The sequence below is a fragment of the Plodia interpunctella genome, chromosome 2, assembly GCF_027563975.2.
Source record: "Plodia interpunctella isolate USDA-ARS_2022_Savannah chromosome 2, ilPloInte3.2, whole genome shotgun sequence".
Lineage (NCBI taxonomy): Eukaryota > Metazoa > Arthropoda > Insecta > Lepidoptera > Pyralidae > Plodia > Plodia interpunctella.
This window is the reverse complement of record NC_071295.1, coordinates 1778741-1799670: the sequence shown is the minus strand read 5'-3', so window position 1 is coordinate 1799670 and position 20930 is coordinate 1778741. Positions and strand designations below refer to the sequence as shown.

Here is a 20930-nt window from a genome sequence, read left to right as displayed (position 1 = left end):
TATACGTTCACCTTATAATCGCTGACCAACGAAGTACCATCGTGTCATAATGTTTTTTTGTGAATATCAGCGGTCTAGTAGTAGTAGGTGTATTGATCAAATCCAATGATAACATATGAGAGGACTGTCACAGTCAAAAACAGCTGTTCTTGCAACAGATTGTTGTTTGTTGTTTAGCTTGGAGTGGAGTTAGTTATTGCTTTTTTGAAATAATATTTAATAAAATGTGTGAAAGAAATGATGATATTCGAAATTGCTGTAGAATTTGTTTAGATGTGGAGTCTGAGCACGTTTCTATCCTAGGAGATCCTACGATACACCTACACCTGAAGTCGTGCCTTGCCATTTCGATATCACCCAATGATGAGCTGCCGAAGGTAATCTGTTCGAACTGCGTCACTCAACTGAATGACTTCTACAATTTCCAACTGAATGCTAGATGTTCACAGGATTGGCTGGAATCTACAATTCAGGAAAAGACAAGAAAATTTTCTGAAAAGACTCAAATTCAACCTTTACCTGACTCTGAGTATAATTCAGATTCCTTACTCGAATTTCTTAATAACACTGCAAATATAGAAGAATATTTAAATAATTTAGGCAAGGAAGACATTCCGTCTATTGTAAATTTATTAGACAGGAATGAAAAGGCTATGGAAGCAAAATCGAAACTAAACAAACTACCAACACCAAAAAAGGAATATTATGCAAATATACAGCAACACATGAACATGGAAATAGATGTGTTAGATTCTGAAGCAGAAGTTGTTAATGAGATATTATTGAAAGAAACAGAACCAAAGACAAAGCTGGGGAAAAATAGGGAAAATCTTGTTTGTATTGCATGTAAGGTAAAATGTGAGAATGTGCATAAATTGACACAACATATCACAGTATGTGATAGCGCATCTCGAACTTGTATACATTGCCATGTGTTATTTGACTCTAAACAGCAAATGTTACGACATTCTGTGACACATAATATGCCTTTGACTTGTAACTGTGGAAAGCAGTTTGAAAATGAAGATAAGTTGGTACAGCATTGCACTGTTGACTATGGATCGACGATAGGAGTTGTGTACCGATGTAAGCAATGTGGAGGGCTGTTCAAAGAGAGGTTGGAACTGTATAAGCATGCTAAAGTACATGTAGCCAAGGCCGAAGAGAGAGTGTGTGATGTTTGTGGGCTCAGCTTCAGAGGGCATGATGCTCTGTCAAAACATAGCAAGGAACATGAGAAAACAAAAGATCTTATGTACAGGTAAATCAGTATAAGGAGTTTTCTTAACCTATGAATACCGGCTACCTGCTGCGCAATCTAACGAGATTGTACTCGTATTATTGTACAATAGTTTTTATTATCTCCAGGATCAAAGGGTTAAATTGATTTCTACTCCTAAGTCTGTTTTAATGAGATCAAGTAATGATATAAGACTTAATTTTGTTATGTGGATTGTACTTTTGCTCATTAATAGAATGGTAAATGCCAAGTGAGATAAAGGAATATGAAATAATAAAACAAATTTGAATAGGAAACAAACAATTCTCCTTCTAATTAGTGTGTCGACTCTGCTAAATTTGTGTGGACTCAAAGGCTGATTTCTTTTACAGATGTAAAGTATGCAAATATACATCAGAAGACCGCAACAAGATATATGTCCATGTCAAAGGTCATACAAAAGCAACATCGACCAAACACCTTTGTGAAACATGCGGCCGTTGCTTCGCAACCTCTACTACCCTTCTAAGGCATGTGGCACAGCATCAAACCATAGATTATAAATGTTATATTTGTCATCAAAACCTCCGCAATTCTAAAGCTTTAGAAGAACATATGTCTGATCATAATGATGTGATTATGTGCGACAAATGTGGACACAACTTTAGCAGCCGTAATTTAGTCACTCATAAATGCACATAACTACAACATACTTATATGTTAATGGTACTTAGCACAAACCTTTTCGTTCCTGTACGTCCAAATGTGGTATGTCTTAAATTCTGGTTAAAAAAGAGAAACTTTCTTCTTTTGTAACCCGTTACAAAATATAGTCGCAGCGGCTGAAAAGGTTCGTGGTAAGTCTCGTTGATATATTTTTTTTACAAATTACGAAATCTTATAAAAATGCTATTAAGTTAGTAAAAAAAAACTTATTTTGTAATACTTTTATTGTAATACATACCTAAACAATTAAGATCTTTATATATTTAAACATATGCATAAAAATACAAATTAATCTAATAAAATCAACGTTTGTTAGGCTTTAGCAAAAACAGAACCATCCACGATGACTGAAATTGAAGAAATCAGTGAAAATGATCCTTATGCGGTATGGGAGAATGTAAAGGAAGTCCATGAACAACTTCATGAACCAGGGTATGCAGATTGTTTTGTGGTTCTTGCGGATTCCTGTGACAGACAAACATCATTACATTAAGGACTATTAATTAGATGATATGCAACGGCTGCCTTGGACGTTCGAAATTCGAATATTGAAATCAAGAATCAAGCCGAAACTCCATTGCATACTAATGTATCATTGCAAAGTTTGTATGAAGTTCAAGCAGTACCATCGATAATAATTTTAGCAGCATCTTGAGCCGTGACCTCCTTATGCCAGGAGGTGAACCGGTGTGTGGTCGGACACACCCCAGTGGACACTGTTGACATGTAAACAGATGTGGTGTTGATATTCTTAGTCCACGTGTTCAGGCGTAGCTCCTCGCTGATTGACTCCATCAGTCCTGGAAAACAGTCCTTATATCATGTCCCAACTGAGCGTTGGAGCTCAGCGCCCACTTTCCCACTTTTTTGTCTCAGCATTTCTTGCAATGGTATAAGGACTTTTTTTTTCTCATGCAAGGTAACATCGATTCGCGACATGCGAATTGTTTAATAGAGACACAACACAATTTATAAATATTTTAATGTTCACATGGTCCTTCGAGCCGGATATTTATATGTATGTTCCGGGGCTAGTACTCAAGTATAATTAAAAATTTTCTTTTTGTATTGAACAGAACATGGTAAGAATAAGCTGGACTTACCCCGTAGTCCAAATTTAGCCGCAGTATACGGCACCATGTTAGCGTATGGCATTAACGCTGCGCTCGAGTTTATGGCCACAATGTGACCGTGACGCCTCTCGATCATGCTCGGGAGGAATGCTTGGATTAGCTGGAAAATAAGGTTACTTTGAGACTCATATCCGCCTTCATTAAATGTCTTTCGGAGGGATTACACTATGTCGGACCTGCGGAGAGCGAAGGCACGTGTAAATATAGCCGTAGCTCCCGGCTATATTTACATACGTACAGTGTTTACAACCCTTCAGTCTGTATAAGGCCGCCTGGTGAAGCCGCCTCCTTATGCATCCATTGGAAAGGCCAGTTCCCCAACAGTGTAGATTTATTTATTTGCGTTCCAGATGTATATGACGGGGGCACAGCTTATACGCGTTAATAACTTTTGTATTCTCGATAGATTCGTACGACATTGGGAGGATATAGAGTAGTCTATTCTAGGGCGTAATCTTAACTCTTTATTTCTTCAGTTACAGAAAAAAAAAACTAAATTACAACATGCATCCAAACTTAAGCATGAAATGGTATATAATGCACGTTTTACCCAGAAATGAGCCAACATATTGATCTCCACAAGCTTGACCACCGCCTCAGGCTTGAGAGCCATGAGCGGCGCGCACGTCAGAGCTCCAGCATTGCTGATGACCATGGACACGTCGGTGACTCTCCTGCGCATGGCTGCTGCGATCGCGGACACCTGCTCCCGCGCAGTCACGTCCACCGTATACCCTATACACTGGGAACGAACATATTTTAAGAGACTTGCATTATTTTTATAATCATCACTCCCGCGAAAACCTCGGAAAGCAATGGCGTTATATTGCAAACATTGAAAAAAAAAATCTTGATTAGGTAAATAATTAATGCAATATTGGGGTCATCGGTAGTAGGTACTTAATGATAGAATCTGCTTCTGTCAAAGACACTAGTGGTATTCTCTTCCCTATCGTTTTGCTTTTGGCAAAGCGCGGTCGCGGTCAAGATATATTGGTGTTAGAGGCGGACACAGGTTTCTTCACCATCTCCCGCCATCTCTCTGTCTGCAGACTGTCTGGCGCAATCTGATACGCAATTTCCCACTGACTATTTCACCAGATCAGTGAGCTGCCGCGTGATCTAGTTCCCTCTACTTTTCCTTATTATACATGAAGAAGATAGGTACTAAACTAAAGCAAATTTAGCCAGTATAAGGACATTATATCTGCCCAAAGCATTATCAAGTTTACCATAGTCTTAACATTGTAAGCGGGGCCTTACCTCGCCATCCTTGCTCGAAGCAAGAGGTGGTCGATGAAAACTACAATGAGTCATATTGGTATAAAAACTCACGTGGCAAAGACTCGACGAATCATCAAGCTTATCATGGCCTCAACAATTGAAAGTTGGGAATATACCTCGCCGTCCTTGCTCCTGATCTCATCCATGACAGCGTTGTTGCGTCTGGAGTCGCAGTCCCAGCAGACGACTATGGCTCCAAGCTCCGCCAGTTGGATCGCCAACTCGCGACCGATGCCGTTGCCAGCACCAGTTATCTTTAAAGTAAGACCAAAGTATGACTCACTAAAATATATTAAACAAAATTATTTCGGATGTCAAAACACGAAAGTCTAAAATTCGCTCTGGAGTCGCCGTAATAGTAGAGCTGACACCAAATAGAGATGACATAGGTAAGACTGCAAGAACAAAATTTACCTGATTCTCTAGTTTTCGCTATATTCTGCTATGTACCTACGACCAAAATTGTATTGTACTCGTATGTGTAGAAACCGTGATTCATATAGAAGTGAATATTTTTTCCTTTGTAGCACTTTCAAAAAAGGAATAAATTAAGCATAGAGCCGTTGGATACAAAAAGTATTCAGCGGCTCGAGAAATTGTGATTTATTGTCCTGGATAGTACCATAAATTCTGTGAAAATTAACAAAAAAAAACTTCGAATCTAGGATTGAATTCTCGGGTTTAAGAGAATTCAATTTAAGGGTGTACTGTTCACACCACAGACGTCATTAGGACAAGTGGACGCAATGGCTAGTAAACTGATTACATGTATACATATAAGTATAAACTGTACGGCCTACATAATCAGATCGTCTCTGGACTGGACTTACTAAAACAGTTTCCCCATATAAACTCTTCTTCACCGGCGGTATCACTATCCTAACAATCGCCATACCACACGTCGACAGCAACTTGGCCACCAACACCAACGTGTCCAAGGCCCAGAGGGGGGCATTGGCAAACCCCCCACTACCCCACCATGGCAGTATCCACACCTCCTGCAAAGACCTGAACCTCCGCGCCAAACACCCAACGGAACGAGTAAAAATACTTTTAGCAGACATAAAGATAAAATTATAATAAAAATGCATTCATAGTTTTGATGTATCACTGACTAATGTGACGTTTCTTGTCGGAAATTGAGAAAGTGACGTGTTATTTTGAATTTACCATGGAATTAGTAGGCACTCCATACAACGGATTTACTGAATATCGCGTAACAATTTTTTTTTCACAGATTTTTTATGATTTTTTTTCAATATGAAATGGGCCTACATTTTATGACCTCAGTCATACAACTAGACGTAACATTTGTCACTAAGCTAAATATAAATCTGTAGGCTTTAATTTAAATTGTTTATTTATCATTGTTAAAATTTTTCTTACAAATAAAAATAAATTAAAAATGGCAAAACCAATGCAAAAGGAAAGAGAAAACAGATCGGCCGAGAAGAGAGATTACACTTTCCATCCTTACACCATTACCCCTGAAAGTGCCCACACGTCTATACTTCTGTTGGAATCTACTGAACCAGAAATATTATGCCAGGTATTAAGAAAAATGAGAGTTAAACAAGATATCAGTTATTTCTGCTGTTTATTATCAAGTTATTTTATCGGTCTGATAAAATAACTTAAACAAAATATAAACTCTGTATCAGAGTCGGTAAATTAGGTTTATTAGTTTTACCCTGGGCTTCGCGGTGTCATAACCCGAAAGGCAACATGCGAAAATGAGAGAGTATATTCATAAAAGTCTGAAAAATCAGTACTAATTCCCCTAGCAGCATAAATAGCAAACTTATTTCGTAATCGTAGCAATCTCGTAGCTCCGTCGTAGCAGTAGCGTAGAACTTTCGTAGCACCAACCAGCAGCGTAGAAGGTCATAACGTGAAAATATTATTTATTTATTCGATTTTATTCATATTGATATAATAATAATTATTTAACACGCTGTTCTTGTGTTATCCATTTGTCTTTCTAAGCTGGAAGCGTACCTATTAGACTTGGCAGAGACAATAGTATTTCCAAGGAGGACGATGTCGTAAAGCGGGCAGCCTGTTGTAAATTCACAGCCAAATATTCGGGCTTCGCGATAGAGACTCTCTGCCACTGGAATATGGGTTTAAAGATATTTATTTCTCATAAAGAATTACATAATTCACTTGGTATGAGAACTACAACTAAGTGTCCTATATGTACACTTTTATACAACACGCGCATACGGCAAATCCTTAGTTCATAATTACATGCGAGATAAAAAAAAAGTAACAAAGAAATCATAAAGAATCCATAACACACAAATCACAGTCACTTAACATCGCAGCACACTACCCTCACTATTTATTATCGACGAGCGGGAGCGACTAGCTTGGACGGCAAGGCAATGGAATGCGACAAAGATGTAAACTCCAGTTAAAATACTGTATTTATATAATAAATATAAATACAGTATTTTAACTGATAATATTCCTTATGCAATGTTTGCTACTATAGATATCTTTATTGGCGAGTCGACTCGCACTTGACCACTTATCGAATCAAATGTACAAATTTATATTTCAGACACTCCGAGCGATAACGAAGTTTTCAGCTCAAGACATGCAAAACCGCTACGTCTTATACAACCTAAACGCTGTGAAGTACATCTTGCCTCACGTTGAACACGCCGAACTGAATATAAAGAGGTTTTCTCTCAAAGCGTTGGCACAGCTGTGCCAGCTGCCACAGGGCCCTGAACAGGTGCTGGAGGACCCGAGGAACTTGAGGAAGATTGCCCACATGATGGTCAGGGTACGTTTTTAATCATCTAAGTACCTCGTTCTCTTCTTTTTTGCCGCCAAGTGCTTGCATAGTTGTGTTCCGGTTTGAAGGGTGAGAGGTAAACCCTACAGCATAAAGTCGGTCGTGTGGTACCCCTGGTGTTACCCACGCGTTGCCATCCTATCAGGTAGGGTACGACGCAAACCGGCTTGCTTGCTCAGTTGCTATTTTATGCTTCTATGTCATGTTCGCTTTATCTCTCTGTTGGTTATTCTGGAATATGTATGTATTTTTACAAAAAAATGTATCTATCAGTAGTAGAAAAATTTATCATATCGTTTCTAGATAGAAGACGTATACGTGCTGGAGTTCTCGTCTCTTGTCTTGGCGGAGCTGACGAGGGAACCCCTGGGCTGCGAGCAGCTAGTCTCTGCCAATGTGTTGGGCTCTATCTTCTATAGGATGAAGAACATCGACCCAGATGTTCAGAGGAATTGCATAATGGTTCGCTAGATGTCATCTGTTTTTTTATTACAATGTCACTTAATCATAAAAAGACAACACAAACTACAAAGTAAAATAAAATGAATCAAAATTGCCACCCGGTGCAAAATTTCGAATGTGCTCGCTGGGTTTCCTTTCAAAAGAGCAATGTTTGAACCAGGTATTATCCAAAACCGCGGTAGTCTCTTAGTCGTAATTAGTCACTGTAATTAGTCGTTTTCATTGTTCGTGTGAAGACACAGTGTAGGCAATGTCTAACTTTCTAACTCTGAAGTAGTTCATTGTTCATAGAATATTAGTTTCATTGATTGATTTTGCTTTGAGTGATGTGATAATGTTATTGACTATGTACTTAGTACTGTTAAAATTATATTTCTATAATCCAAAGATTTCCTTTTTAACATTTATTCTATACTAGCAACCCGTCCCGGCGGTCTAAATAACAGTGAAATCTGTACAGAAATCCGTTGCGTAGTTTAAAAGATGAAAGCTTAGAAACAGACAGACGCTGTGGGTGACTTTGATTTATGCGAGTACTATGTAGGTATTGATTTATTCAATCAACTTTTCAGCATGTATTTTATATTTTCGCAACCGCAGATTCTAAGTCACCTACTGGACGACCCCGTATGCGCGTCGGAAGTGACGAAGAACCAACAGTTCACTTGGCCGCCACTGCTAAAACTGATGCAGAGCAAGTACCTTGCCATACAGCAGACAGCGCTAAAGACTGTCGACCAGCTGATCTGCCGGTACAAGGACGAGACAGTGCAACAAACTTTTAGGCTGTCTACTGGTGTTTTAGATCTGTGCGATATTCTTGAGGTAAGGAAAATCGAAACAGAAAACAAACTTTGGAACCGATTGAAATATTTTTTTATGAGTAACTTTATCCCGTGGTTTAGCTCCCGGAATTCTTAAAATGTAGGTACCCTACGTATTCTCTTTCTCATATCTGCAAATCCCGGGGTCAGCGTAATAAATAACATTTTTGATGATTGGGTTGTGATTTGACAACAGGCCGCCTACCTGACGTCAACCCTCCCGATAATGATAAGTAGCACTTTCCTATAATGACTGTCTGTCTCTCTCTTGTTTCCCTCTGTGTACGTATAAATATGAACTGTAAATAAATTAACATATTTTTTCTAGACATACGAATTTCGCGACGTTCACGCGCAAGTTCTAAGCGTGCTGAAGAATTACGCAGAAACCGAGGAGAATTCAGCCCATCTCTACCAGTCTGGATGTCTCCTGAGGTTGTTGGCTTATCTGGACACAGCATTACCGCTCATGAAGCCGAACTGTCTCGCTGTTCTTACTAAGATGTCTTTTACGAGCAATGGGAGAGACGTACGTTTTACATAACAATGCATATCCTAAATATAACTTATTATAAATGCGAAAGTAAGTTTGTTAATATGCCTCTTCACGCTCTATCCACTCAACCAATCTTTTTGAAATTTTGCATACATATAGTTTGAAGTACGGAGAAGTTAAAATTTGACCTTCACAGGCACTTTTTCTCGTCAATTTTTATATTTATAGTATTTCTCACAAGCTACAAACTACTGGCATTTCGGAACGACCACTGCTGAGAAGAAATGCCGAAAGAAACTCATTTGAACAGTGTTGGTCCCTATCATGCCAGATCGGCTTACCATTATTGTTTCATACAATGTTTTTTTTCTAATAATATATACAAGTACATAATGTACATAGTCAAAAGGTATATATATATATATATATATATATCGATGTGAAACACAATTAACTTACATAAAAATATATGAGAAACGAGATGACCAGTTCCCTCTAAGACTCAGCACCCGTTCACGAGTTGATGCATTGGACAGCCATCGCGTAGCTCAACCATAATAGAGGGAACCTCACGACCCGGCCCACGACGCCACCACCAGATTGACCATTTGAGTGAGCATGACACACTCGATTCCCATGACTTCATAATTACAAATCTTATTCGTCGAAATGGAAGTATAATTCAGACACTTGAAGATCACAAATCACGTACATGCTTTACAAATAAAATTTAAATGTCACAATATATGAATTAAATAATAAAAAACAGTAAAAGATAAATTAGGAGATCATGTGTGGAGTGGCAAAGTTGTCGGGAGGATCCATGCGTTTTTATCAGTCAAATAGGCGTTAATTGTGTAATATAATACGCTTTATCCATTAAATTTTTCTTAACATAAGTTTAAAATTGAATAATTTTACACTATGACCCACGAAAGAGCGCCGAACCTTTTTAAGCTTAAATCTGTTCATACAAAGTTTGTGGTTATTTCGAGTGTTTACACTATTTACTTCGTTTATTTTTTTATATAAATGTAATTTTTTTATAAAATAAATGTACAATGTAAATGATTTGACAAAAATAAGCACATTAAAGATATACTGAGATACAACAGTGAGGATGTTGATTGATTTGGAGAGTTCTTGAAGAGAATCTCGAGGTTTTAATCCATAAATAAAATGAATAGTTCTTTTCTGTAATACAAATTTTTTTCCTATCTCAGCTGCATTATCCCAAACTAATAGTCCGTAGAACATAATGCTATGAAAGTAGCTGAAATACACAAGTCTAGCTGTATCTATGTTCGTACACTGTCTGATCCTTCTCACTGCAAAAGCTGCCGTACTAAGTTTTTTGGCCGTGATTTCAATATGTTTATCCCACTTTAATTTGTCGTCCACAGTGATGCCCAGGAATTTAGTACTATGTATTTACCCATTCTAGAGCTTTACCATTTACTGTTAAAGGTATAACATTATGCGAGTTATTTAAGAGAGAGAATTTAATACATTTTGTCTTCTCTGTATTTATAGCTAACTTGTTAGTTGTAAACCAGTTAAGCACTACCGACATGCTATTACTTATAAAGTTATGTCCTTCACCGTACTTCAAACTGCACAAAGGATACCTTTCATCCCGGAAAAATAACTGTTCTCGTGAGAATTCACGCGGGCGAAGCCGCGGGCAAAAGCTAGTTTGGTATGTAATATAAATATATACACTTCCACATTGGCATGGCAAATTTCATACACAACAAGACAACAGGGGACAAGATGACTGACCGACCAGACCTATCTATATACCTTCTGAAGTATGTGTGAATTAAATAACTGTATGAATGAATACATTTTATATAAAAATGATGATATATCTATATCTACTGCAGGCCATATACCAAACAAGCGCAGACATGGTGTTCTGCAACCTGCTCACAGGCAATAACCTCGACCTGATTGCTGACGCGGCGTTGGGAATCGCGAACTTGACCAAGCTAGCAGCAGCCGCCAATCGGATAGCTGAAACCAATATAGTTGAGTCCCTCACTGGTAGGTATTGCCCTAGAGACAGCAAGTAAAATAGGCAAAATCAAAGTCAGGTAATTCATTCAGAAATTAGGCCTTCACAGGCATTTTTTCACGCTATATTCTATACTAGCCGCTCGCCCCGGCTTCGCTCGGGTAAAACCATAAAAAAGTAGCCTATGTCACTCCTGAAGGTTTCGCCTATCTCTGTGCTAAATTTCTTCAAAATCGGCCTAGTAGTTTTTGAGTTTATTCGTTACAAACAAAAATAAAAGGTCCGCCCCGGCTTCGCTCGGGTAAAACCATAAAAAGCCTATGTTATTAAGTATAAGGTTTTATCTATTTCTGTGCCAAAATTCATCAAAATAGACCCAGTATGTTTTCAGTTTACTTTTCTCTTTATAATATGTTATATGTTACCAAAGCTGTGGCATACACACTAGTGAACTAAACCATCCATCAATGTGTAGGTTTCCTTACGCCTAAAAAATACTATACATGAGTCAGATCGAGATACAAACTCATGTAAAACGAGCAAGATTCGAACCTGGGACCTTTCGACCAAAGCTTCAAGTCATGTCATTACTAGGAATTCTAAGCGACGACAACGTACCGTGGTTTTACGTGCGACTGAACGTGCTGAAAGCGTTATGTGAGCTGTGCAACACCTCCAACGGGAACATACCGCGCGCAGCGTATACGCTGGTGGAGAACAAAACCTTCGCGTCTGTCAGGAACATCAATAGAAAAGGTGAGGAATATACACCATACATTTTTAATTATGCCAAAAAATAAAATGGGTATCTATTACTAATAATATGTGCATAGTCAAAACATAAAAAATCGAAATCCAAAATTTATCCAAAAAATATATTATAATTGGTTATAATAGTTAGAGTGTGCCACTCCGCTTCATAGTAAAGGTAGGTTCAGTGCAGCTGTTCACACAAAGTCGATTTTCATTGATAAATTCTGGTATTTTTGTTTATTTTTATTTTTTTTTTACTTGCCAGGAGTGAGAGAACACGATAAACTATGAATTGGAATAATTGGAGTTTCAAACTACGTACATAAATTCATTGATATTTTGGGATAAACACAAACCTCAATAACTTTGGTGATAAACCTTAATATAAAATTTTGATTACTCACATGTATTAATAGGGTTATAATATTTAGCCTTTAATTTTTTGGCATAATTAAAAATTGATAATGGTGTATAAATTATCAATATTTTAAATTATCAAAACTTTTTTCTCTTTATATCCACTCCACTGCCAGCCAGCGCAGAGTCAGCGTGAAATTTTAATGATTCGGCTGTAATTTTACAAACGGCTACTTGCCTAACGTTAGCCCTCCTTGAGAATACTATTGTTGCCTATCAGCTAGGTTAAGTGTCCCTTAGTCGCTTCGCACGGCATCTACAGAGTGCTTATATTCTAGGGCGGAACCAACGCCGCAAATAATTTTTTTTTCATTGTTATATTGTTAACAGTCAAAGATGTCCCGGTCGAAGCCCAGCGGATGGCTATACAGTGCTACATCAACTTGCAAAGCTACGATCATTGTGTCAACGCAATGCTCAACGCAGACTTCATACAGGAGCTCATAAATATACTCCTGGTTAGTAGAACATGACGACCTCGGTGGCGCAGTGGTAAAGTGCTTGCCTCTGAACCGAGAGATCCCGGGTTCGATCCCCGGTCGGGTCATGATGGAAAATGATCTTTTTCTGATTGGCCCGGGTCTTGGATGTTTATCTATATATGTATAGGTATGTTATAAAATATAGTATCGTTGATTTAGTATCCCATTACGCAAGTCTAGAACTTACTTTGGGGCTAACTCAATCTGTGTAATTTGTCCTAATATATTTATTTATTTATAATATTACACGTAAGTATTCAGTACATTTGTTTGATACATAACAATAACAGTGTTCTTGATATACACTGTTGCTTTTTAATACAGTTACTGCTATCATAGAAAATGAAAATTGAAAAGTTCACTATGTAATTTAATTTTAACAGCCTGTGACCCCATTAAATTCAGGTTGGATTGAGGTCAAACGAACTCACATTGTTAATAAAAATGTTCAGTCGGGTCATGATGGAAAATGATCTTTTTCTGATTGGCCCGGGTGTTGGATGTTTAATTATAGGTACCTAGATATTGTATCGTTGAGTTAGTATCCCATAACGCTAGTCTCGAACTTACTTTGGGGCTAGCTTCAATCTGTTTGATTTGTCCTAATATATTTATTTATATTCTTCTCATAGGCAACCTATCACTATTGAACCCCTATTCCGCCAATAAGTCCTTTGAGAATCACAACTTTTTGTGTCTACCTCATACGGGATAAAGTCGTGTATGTATGTTTTCAGCGTCCTGACGTATTCATCAAGATTATGACGTGTACAGTTCTGTGCAGTCTCATGCGAGAGGCCATGGCTCGGGAACTCTTCACTCTGAAGAATGGAGAGGAGATGAGTATTGTCCGATTTTTGGTCTTTAAATCTCTACCTTATTGGAGCGTTTCTACAGTTACTTCCGTATGAAACTGTTCTTTTCTTTATATTAACGCCGGCGAAGATCAATAAGAAATCCATCAAGTGATTAAAAGCATCTATGACAAAGTTTTATTCGCCATAGAGAATCTTACACGATCGTTATAACGATGATAAATCTAAATCCAAATGGTCTGACAAAAAAGGATGCCGAACGGTGCGAAGTGGAGTATAAAAACTAGGAAAATAGATTCTGGACTCTTGACGGAGAGCGACAGAGCCCAAGGTCCACTTTTCTAAGTACCTTTCATCCACATAGCAGGCATATCCTTCTTGAAGACGTCAAGCCAACATTTGGATTTGCCTCAACAACCAATTAAAAAATGTTTTATGCGTCTTTGCTGGTCTGGGAGCGAAGGGAAAACGTAGAATTTAGCCTCAAGTCAGGTGCAAATCAAATTTGACACCAGTGTTAGTAATCAAGAAGAATCGGTGGTGATGTAAGACCCCCACCTGAGGATCGAAAGGTCCCAGGTACGAATCCTACTCGTGTGTGACACGAGTAGGATTCGATACGAGATTGTATACCAATCTGACTCATGTATAGTAGTTTTCATCGATCACCACTTGTTTCCGGGAAGGAAAAACAACGTGAGGAAACCTGCACACTTATTGATTATTAACTTGTGTCTCATTCGAAAAGGAAAAGAAGAATGAAAGATCTATTACAGGTGGTATCGAACAACCTTCGGACGGAGCATGTTGCGTTCCGAACCGCGTTGTGCACCCTGATCATTTGCAGTGTGACAGACGAAGGAGCTGATGTGTATTTGGAGCTGGGAACCGTTCAATAGTGAGTGAAAGGGCATTGCCTTGATATGCCCATAGTTTTACAATTAAAACAGTATTTTTTTACTACTAGTAACTGCATAGTCAAAACATTTACATAAGTACACACAGTCTGTCAAAAAAGCGAAAAAAAAAACGGGTTTTAAACGACTTCTCAACTGAGAGGTCCTGGGTTCGATCCCCGGTCGGGTCATGATGGAAAATGATCTTTTTCTGATTGGCCCGGGGCCAATCTCCATCATGGATGTTTATCTATATGTATTTGTTATTAAACATAGTATCGTTGAGTTAGTATCCCATAACACAAGTCTCGAACTTACTTTGGTGCTAGCTCAATCTGTGTGATTTGTCCTAATATATTTATTTATTAGATACTACATTTTCCCCCATGCAATTCAATTTGCAATGTTCAATCCATTTGACTGTAATTATAATTTGAACGATCACTGCTGAGATGAAATACCGAAAAAGGTCATTTAAACAGTGAACGAAAATTAAACTCATTTGTTTACTAATATTCGAAGATAAGTATGTGATCAAGTCGATATCAACTCTAAACCTGCCCGACCAGAGACTCCTTTTTATAGACAAAGACTTTATAATCTAAAACAATATATTATTTAAGTACCTTAGTATTATTGTACAGGACTGCCTAAAAAGGAGTAGTTTAATTGGTTGATTTATTTGTATGTATTTTCATTGCCGTTTTAGTATGGTGGAGAACAAGCAAGCGCGGTACTGCGTGAGCGCATGGGAACCAGCTATAGAAGCCATTTTCCGTCACCACTCCTCCGCGAAGTTCGCATATTGTGGAAAGTTGGATATCAACGATTTCACACAGGTTCGTCATACTAGAATATCATCGTCTATTCGAAGTGAGACGCAGCGACCCAATCACATTGCGCTATTGTGATGCAACGACTACCACACTGCAATGTGATTGGTTCGCTGCGTCTCACTAAGAATCGATTCGATGAAAAGAAATGAATTGCAAACCCGCACTAAGCCTTCTGGTTAATTCTCTTTATGTTTAATTGTTGATGGTTATGGTCATTACATTGAACTAAACACACGACATTTCGTGGGAATTTCGCGATAAAAAGTACCCTATGTGTTATTCCAGGTTATATTCTACCCGTGTATCAAATTTTGTAACAATCGGTCTAGTAGATTTTGTGTAAAAGAGTAACAAACATGTTTACACACATAGTTACATCCTCGCATTTACAATAAGTTTTATAACTAATAAATGATAGTTTAATAAGTGATCCTTATTTTTTTGAGTTTGTATAGGTACCAATCTCGTACACCTAGTAGATGTCATCGACCACCACTTGCTTCCGGTGAAGGAAAACATCGTGAGGAAACCTGCACACTGGTTGATTATTAACTTGTGTGTGAAATGGAGAAGGCAATGGCAAATCTCTCCATTTTCTAATGACAAGAAAGTTGTTGTGTGTGTTTAATTACACGTAATGACCACGACCGTCAGCCATGAGGAATACGACAATGATGATGGAATAAATTTTACCCCACAATGCAACAGGAGGGTTTCTACGTGCCGAAACGTCTAGGTGGTCCATTCCCAACACTTTCGAGGCTGATGGAACAGAAGCCCCCATTCAGGCATCCAGTCTTTATCTGCACCTTCCATAAACCCGATGATATTCTCTCCAGCACGGACGTCACCTCTGCTCGTGAGTTCCAAGTGTAAATTATTCCTAGCTGCGGGATGAAAATTATATTTTGTTTGATAGTTTTTTTTTATACGCAGGTAAACAGGCTTGCGTTCAACCTGATGACGCGTGGTCACCGTAGCCAATAAACTTAAACCTTGCATATCCAGGGATAGCCTACAATAAAATACAAATTTATTTGTTAGCCGCCGACTTTCAACATTCATTTCGCTGCAACTTTTGAACGGCTGAACCGATTTTCATGAAACATGGCTAAGAACACTCGGGATAAAATTATCTATGACACAAAAAGAACTAAACGAAAATCGGTTCATCCGTTTGCGAGCTACGACGCCACAAATACACAGATACACAGACAGACTTGACGTTGTCAAAGATTAGATGCATGCCAATGGCCTTGATTACTAAGCATGCTTAAGACCGTTCAAAGTGGAGAAAACGTAGGAAAGCGGACCTGACCCTGAGGAAGAAACCTGAAGAAGTGAGAGACAAAGACAATACTTCCATATGTTACAATATGTATAGTGTGTTCTCAACACTCATGATAACTGATTGACGACCTCGGTGGCGCAGTGGTAAAGTCCTTGCCTCTGAACCGAGAGGTCCCGGGCCCGGATCTTGTATGTTTATCAATATATGTATGTATTTGTTATATAGTATCGTTGAGTTACTTAGTATCCCATAACACAAGTCTCGAACTTACTTTGGTGCCAGCTCAATCTGTGTGATTTGTCTTAATATATTTAAGTATATTATATTTAATCTATTTATTATATCAATTTTAATTACATATTGTGTACATTTAAATACCTATATGCATTTTATTTCATAGTCAAGTAGCCAATTGCCTAATAAAGAATGCATGCATGTTGTACCTACTTATATGCGACTTTTGAATCGAATATTATATCTTCAGATCAGTCGGAGACGAACCTGGGCGGGTCAAGTGAGCGTCTGCGGCTTTTGGTCTTCCCTGACGACTACAATCTACGGTCTTACGTCGAGAAAGTGCGCTCGTGGTTTCCAGATACGTGAGTAAAACATTTGGCTTGAGTATAGGTTTTGAGTATAATTAAACCCCGACGCAAAAATGAAGGCTGGTATAAGTTTGACCGCTAAGTGTGTCTGTCTGTCTGTCTGTGTACGTGTCACTGATTTGGATGCGGTTCTTTTTATTTGATAGATAATTTTATGTGGTGGTTCTTAGTTATGTTTGATCAAAATCGGTTAAGCCGTTCAAAAGTTGTAGGGAAGTTTGATTTTTTTAATTTGTCTAACAAATAAACTTATTACGGCCACGTTGTTGTCTTTCGTGGCGTGGACTCTACACATGTTTATTTTATGGACAATTTTTTATTAATTTTGTTAATTTTTTCCTACACAGATCTAAACGGTCTTCTACCCTCATCGCAGACGAATATTTAGAAATTAGGTACCTAATACTTATTATTTTTTTCATTCATTAGATTATTCGACGATAGACGAGAATTAGCACGAACCTATATATATTAAATTAAATTGAGTGTTCAAAACGCAAAACTTTTTTTTAAAAGCCTGTGGTGTCCCACTGCTGGGCAAAAGCCTTATTATTTCGCCATACCTTTCTGTCCATTGCTTAGGTAACTCCTCTAGTTTTTATCCGACGAATTCTAAATAAATCGTTCGACCATAATGTTCTGAAAACTTAAATACATACTAATAATAATAACCAGAAATCTAGCCCACTAACATCACATACACATAACACAAATCACGTAAATCCCTTCTCGGCAATAGACTAGTGGAGGACTGTCTGTTGGTGTTCCCGAATGGTACACTAAGGGATAGATACACATACTCTACAGATGCAGCCATCTCATTTTAGAATAAGAAGGTACAAAAGGCCTCTTCAATGTTGGCCTTGGCCCCATGAATGCCTCAAAGGACCGGGTCCCAATGGACTCGTGGCTGAAAATGCGTACCAACATAATAATAATAATATTTGTCTATAGTGCCCGCGATAGATGCAACCAAGTTACACTAATGCTGAAGAAAAGAGCCCAGCTTTTGGCAGAGTTCGTCGCGGAGCAGATGTCCGGTGTGACAGTGGAGAGGGATTGCTCGTCGCATTCCGTGACCATGCATATCACGGAGTTGATGGTAAGTATTATTATAGCAATCATCATTTCATTTATATGTGTTGCATGGAAATCTAAAAAACAATCTGTTCAAACTTTTGATCAAAGAAAATTTGTACTTACTTCATTAAAGGAGGCAGGAGGACGAATTTCGGAAGAAGAACAGGTACCTAAATTAAGTATATATTATGATAGTCGATGATAAAATCATATGAGCCCATAGTAACAGCTTTAGAAACGGATATAGACTTTATGATGAAGTTATGCTAGAAATAGAAGAGAAATAAAATGATTTAATTTAAAGGAACTTTACTTAAAGGGCATTCAGATCTACAAAGCTAATAATTTGTTATATACTGAAATACAACGTTACATGTGTTACCTATAAGTATTTATGAATGGAAGAAAAAAAAATCCTATAACAATATTACATTAAAAAGAAAAAAAGAAACACAAAATCATCCTTGCAACTCCTTCACCATCCGTCTTCGGAATTGGGGCTACTCCATCCTCCACCATGACTCTCTGAAGTTTCCTATTATCAGCATAAAAAATTAAGCCATAATGCTTAAACTTTTATGCTATAGTCTATTATACATATTTTTATAATATAGTCAAAAATCAATTATGCCCTAGATGCCCTGTTATACCAAAACAAAATAAATTATGCGAAAAAAGTGACCCCGGCTTTCTATCTGTAGCCGCTTCATGAATGACGGTCTCCGTGGCCTAATGGTCATCACGCCAGACTGCTACACTGAAGGTCCCGGGTTCGATCCCCGGTCAGGTCAACATGGAAAATGAACTTTTTCAGATTGATCTGGGCCTTGGATGTTTATCTATATATGTATATGTTATAAAATATAGTATCGTTGAGTTAGTATCCCATAACACAAGTCTCGAACTTACTTTGGGGCCAACTCAATCTGTGTGATTTGTCCATACATATCTATCTATTTATTTTATTTATTTAATGGAATGATATCAGAGAACATCCAGAAGGCATGTGTGCCATGATTTTGGGAGAGGTACCACACAGGCAAGCAGTTTCCGAACTGTATCCCCACTCAAAAGTGTGGAATCAGCTCACCCAGGTAATATCACCCAGGTAATTTAAAATTGAATAAAACTTTGCAGTTGGAATTGCACTCGTCAGTCATAGGCCTCGGCTGGGTGCGTTGCGGAGGTGCTTTAGAACGCGCATTGCTATACAAAGTGCTCGCGGATAAGGTCGCAATCCCGTGCGCGTTGTACCGCCACTGCAGTGCGAAGGCGTGGTGCGAGGTCGCCGTGCCGGAACCGGACCCGGTGAGATGATAACCGGATAGAACGTCTTCAATTTTTAAATCAATTTTTATATTGTAATCTGACAGATAAAACTAAAAGATATCTGCCAGATGTGATTGGCCAGTTACCTCACCTTATCTAACATTTGCTATCTGTTCGATATGGTCTATACTTTATCAGCAAGCGGGGACACAGGTTCTAAGTTTTATAACTGTTCTACAAGTCTATATAAAGAGAGTACCACTACCTACTTAGGAAATACAAGGGCGCTTTGTCCTCTATTTGACCATTCTATGTGGTAGGTATTGCAATGACAAAAAAATGTGGTTCGCTAAAAATCCGTTTACTACTTTTATAGACCGACTTGCTTTTGTCCACGGCTTCGACCGCGTAAATTTTCCATACTTTCAACTACTGTATATATGCAACATTTCACGAAGCCTGGTTGAGTAGATAGAGCTTGAAGAAGTAACAAACAAATTTACCTACTTTCGCATTTATAATATTAGTTAGGATTCGAATAGGATTGATTTAATGATCATAATGAAAATTGTCTTATGACCAATAGATGCCATTATGGCTTTAAGCAATATTGGTATGAAAGATTCTCCATAGCGATTGGCAAGGCCTGTTATCTAATCATAAGTCACAAAACGAAAGCGTGTTTCTATCTATTCTATGTTCCGTCAAAACAGAGCAAATGGATTGAAATGATTTTTGCTGTGGAGAAAGTTTTAGAGCTGGAGTGTGATAGGGTACTTTTAACCATATAAAGATTTCATTTCTGTGTAGGACGCGCCTGACGACAAAATGGATTCCTTCCCAGCTGGCTTGATTCGAGTAAACTATGTTGTGGATCTCATGGAGCAACCGGGAAGATTGTTGAAACGTGGCAGGTAATGATGCCATAAGCTGTTCACAATTTTGTCTTAAATATTTTCTAAGTAGGTAACTATTGCTCAACCTACATTTGTAAAAAATCTATTGTAATAACCAATATTGACCATTTATTTGATATTGCAAATGGTAAAATGTATTCAGTTCGTTTAAATACTGTACCATTTTATTCATAAAAAAGTGAACACAGACAGAATAATAGGTCATGTTTTTAGAAATTATATGATTACTTTCTTTACTCTCTCGTAATAACAAAGCACTAAGGGCAACATGTTTTAATATTTTGATTCATTTAATGTTTACAGTGAAGAGGCGAGACGTATTTGTGGTCCTACTTGCAGCCCTCCATATACTTCTGGCAAATTACCAGAAGTTTGCAGTTGCGAAAAATAGTTTCTGTTTTCTATATAACTACTGTTTTATGTAAATAAAGTACAAAAATAGTCTTCTATCTCCTTTTTCTCGTAAGATATAATCCTCCTCTAAAATCTTTTTAGCAATGAGTAATTTTGTCTCATTTAATTTTTTTTCGCTTAAAATGTTTAGTATAAAACCATTTCCATAACTAGAGACTCTACTTATAATATGTTTCTGTTATCTATGT

At 37.9% G+C, this 20930-nt stretch overlaps 3 protein-coding genes across 4 annotated transcripts; 2 read left to right on the top strand and 1 right to left on the bottom strand.

Annotated features, from left to right (window-relative positions):
- The first annotated feature begins 138 nt into the window (after positions 1 to 138).
- Positions 139 to 2227, top strand: LOC128675922 (myoneurin-like). The gene is made up of 2 exons (XM_053755718.1): positions 139 to 1261; positions 1612 to 2227. Exons 1-2 carry the CDS (start codon positions 225 to 227, stop codon positions 1919 to 1921), a joined length of 1347 nt encoding a protein of 448 aa, XP_053611693.1. The 5' UTR covers positions 139 to 224; the 3' UTR covers positions 1922 to 2227.
- LOC128675923 (17-beta-hydroxysteroid dehydrogenase 13-like) lies at positions 2151 to 5535 on the bottom strand. The gene is made up of 6 exons (XM_053755733.1): positions 5193 to 5535; positions 4479 to 4616; positions 3629 to 3820; positions 3049 to 3178; positions 2572 to 2745; positions 2151 to 2410 (listed from the first exon to the last, which is right to left on the bottom strand). The coding sequence occupies exons 1-6, from the start codon at positions 5451 to 5453 to the stop codon at positions 2265 to 2267; spliced, it is 1041 nt and encodes a 346-aa protein (XP_053611708.1). The 5' UTR covers positions 5454 to 5535; the 3' UTR covers positions 2151 to 2264.
- A 21-nt stretch (positions 5536 to 5556) lies between these two features.
- On the top strand, positions 5557 to 20775 carry LOC128675920 (uncharacterized). 2 transcript variants are annotated; one of them, XM_053755691.1, is made up of 18 exons: positions 5557 to 5911; positions 6929 to 7156; positions 7472 to 7630; positions 8231 to 8455; positions 8783 to 8983; positions 10837 to 10996; positions 11562 to 11723; positions 12468 to 12595; positions 13357 to 13458; positions 14211 to 14332; positions 15040 to 15169; positions 15875 to 16025; positions 16942 to 17056; positions 17410 to 17457; positions 18017 to 18164; positions 19280 to 19450; positions 20222 to 20325; positions 20632 to 20775. In XM_053755691.1, the coding sequence occupies exons 1-18, from the start codon at positions 5768 to 5770 to the stop codon at positions 20717 to 20719; spliced, it is 2586 nt and encodes an 861-aa protein (XP_053611666.1). In that variant the 5' UTR covers positions 5557 to 5767; the 3' UTR covers positions 20720 to 20775. The 2 variants fall into 2 exon arrangements, with proteins under 2 accessions (XP_053611666.1, XP_053611677.1); XM_053755702.1 differs by lacking the exon at positions 17410 to 17457.
- The last annotated feature ends 155 nt before the right edge of the window (positions 20776 to 20930 follow it).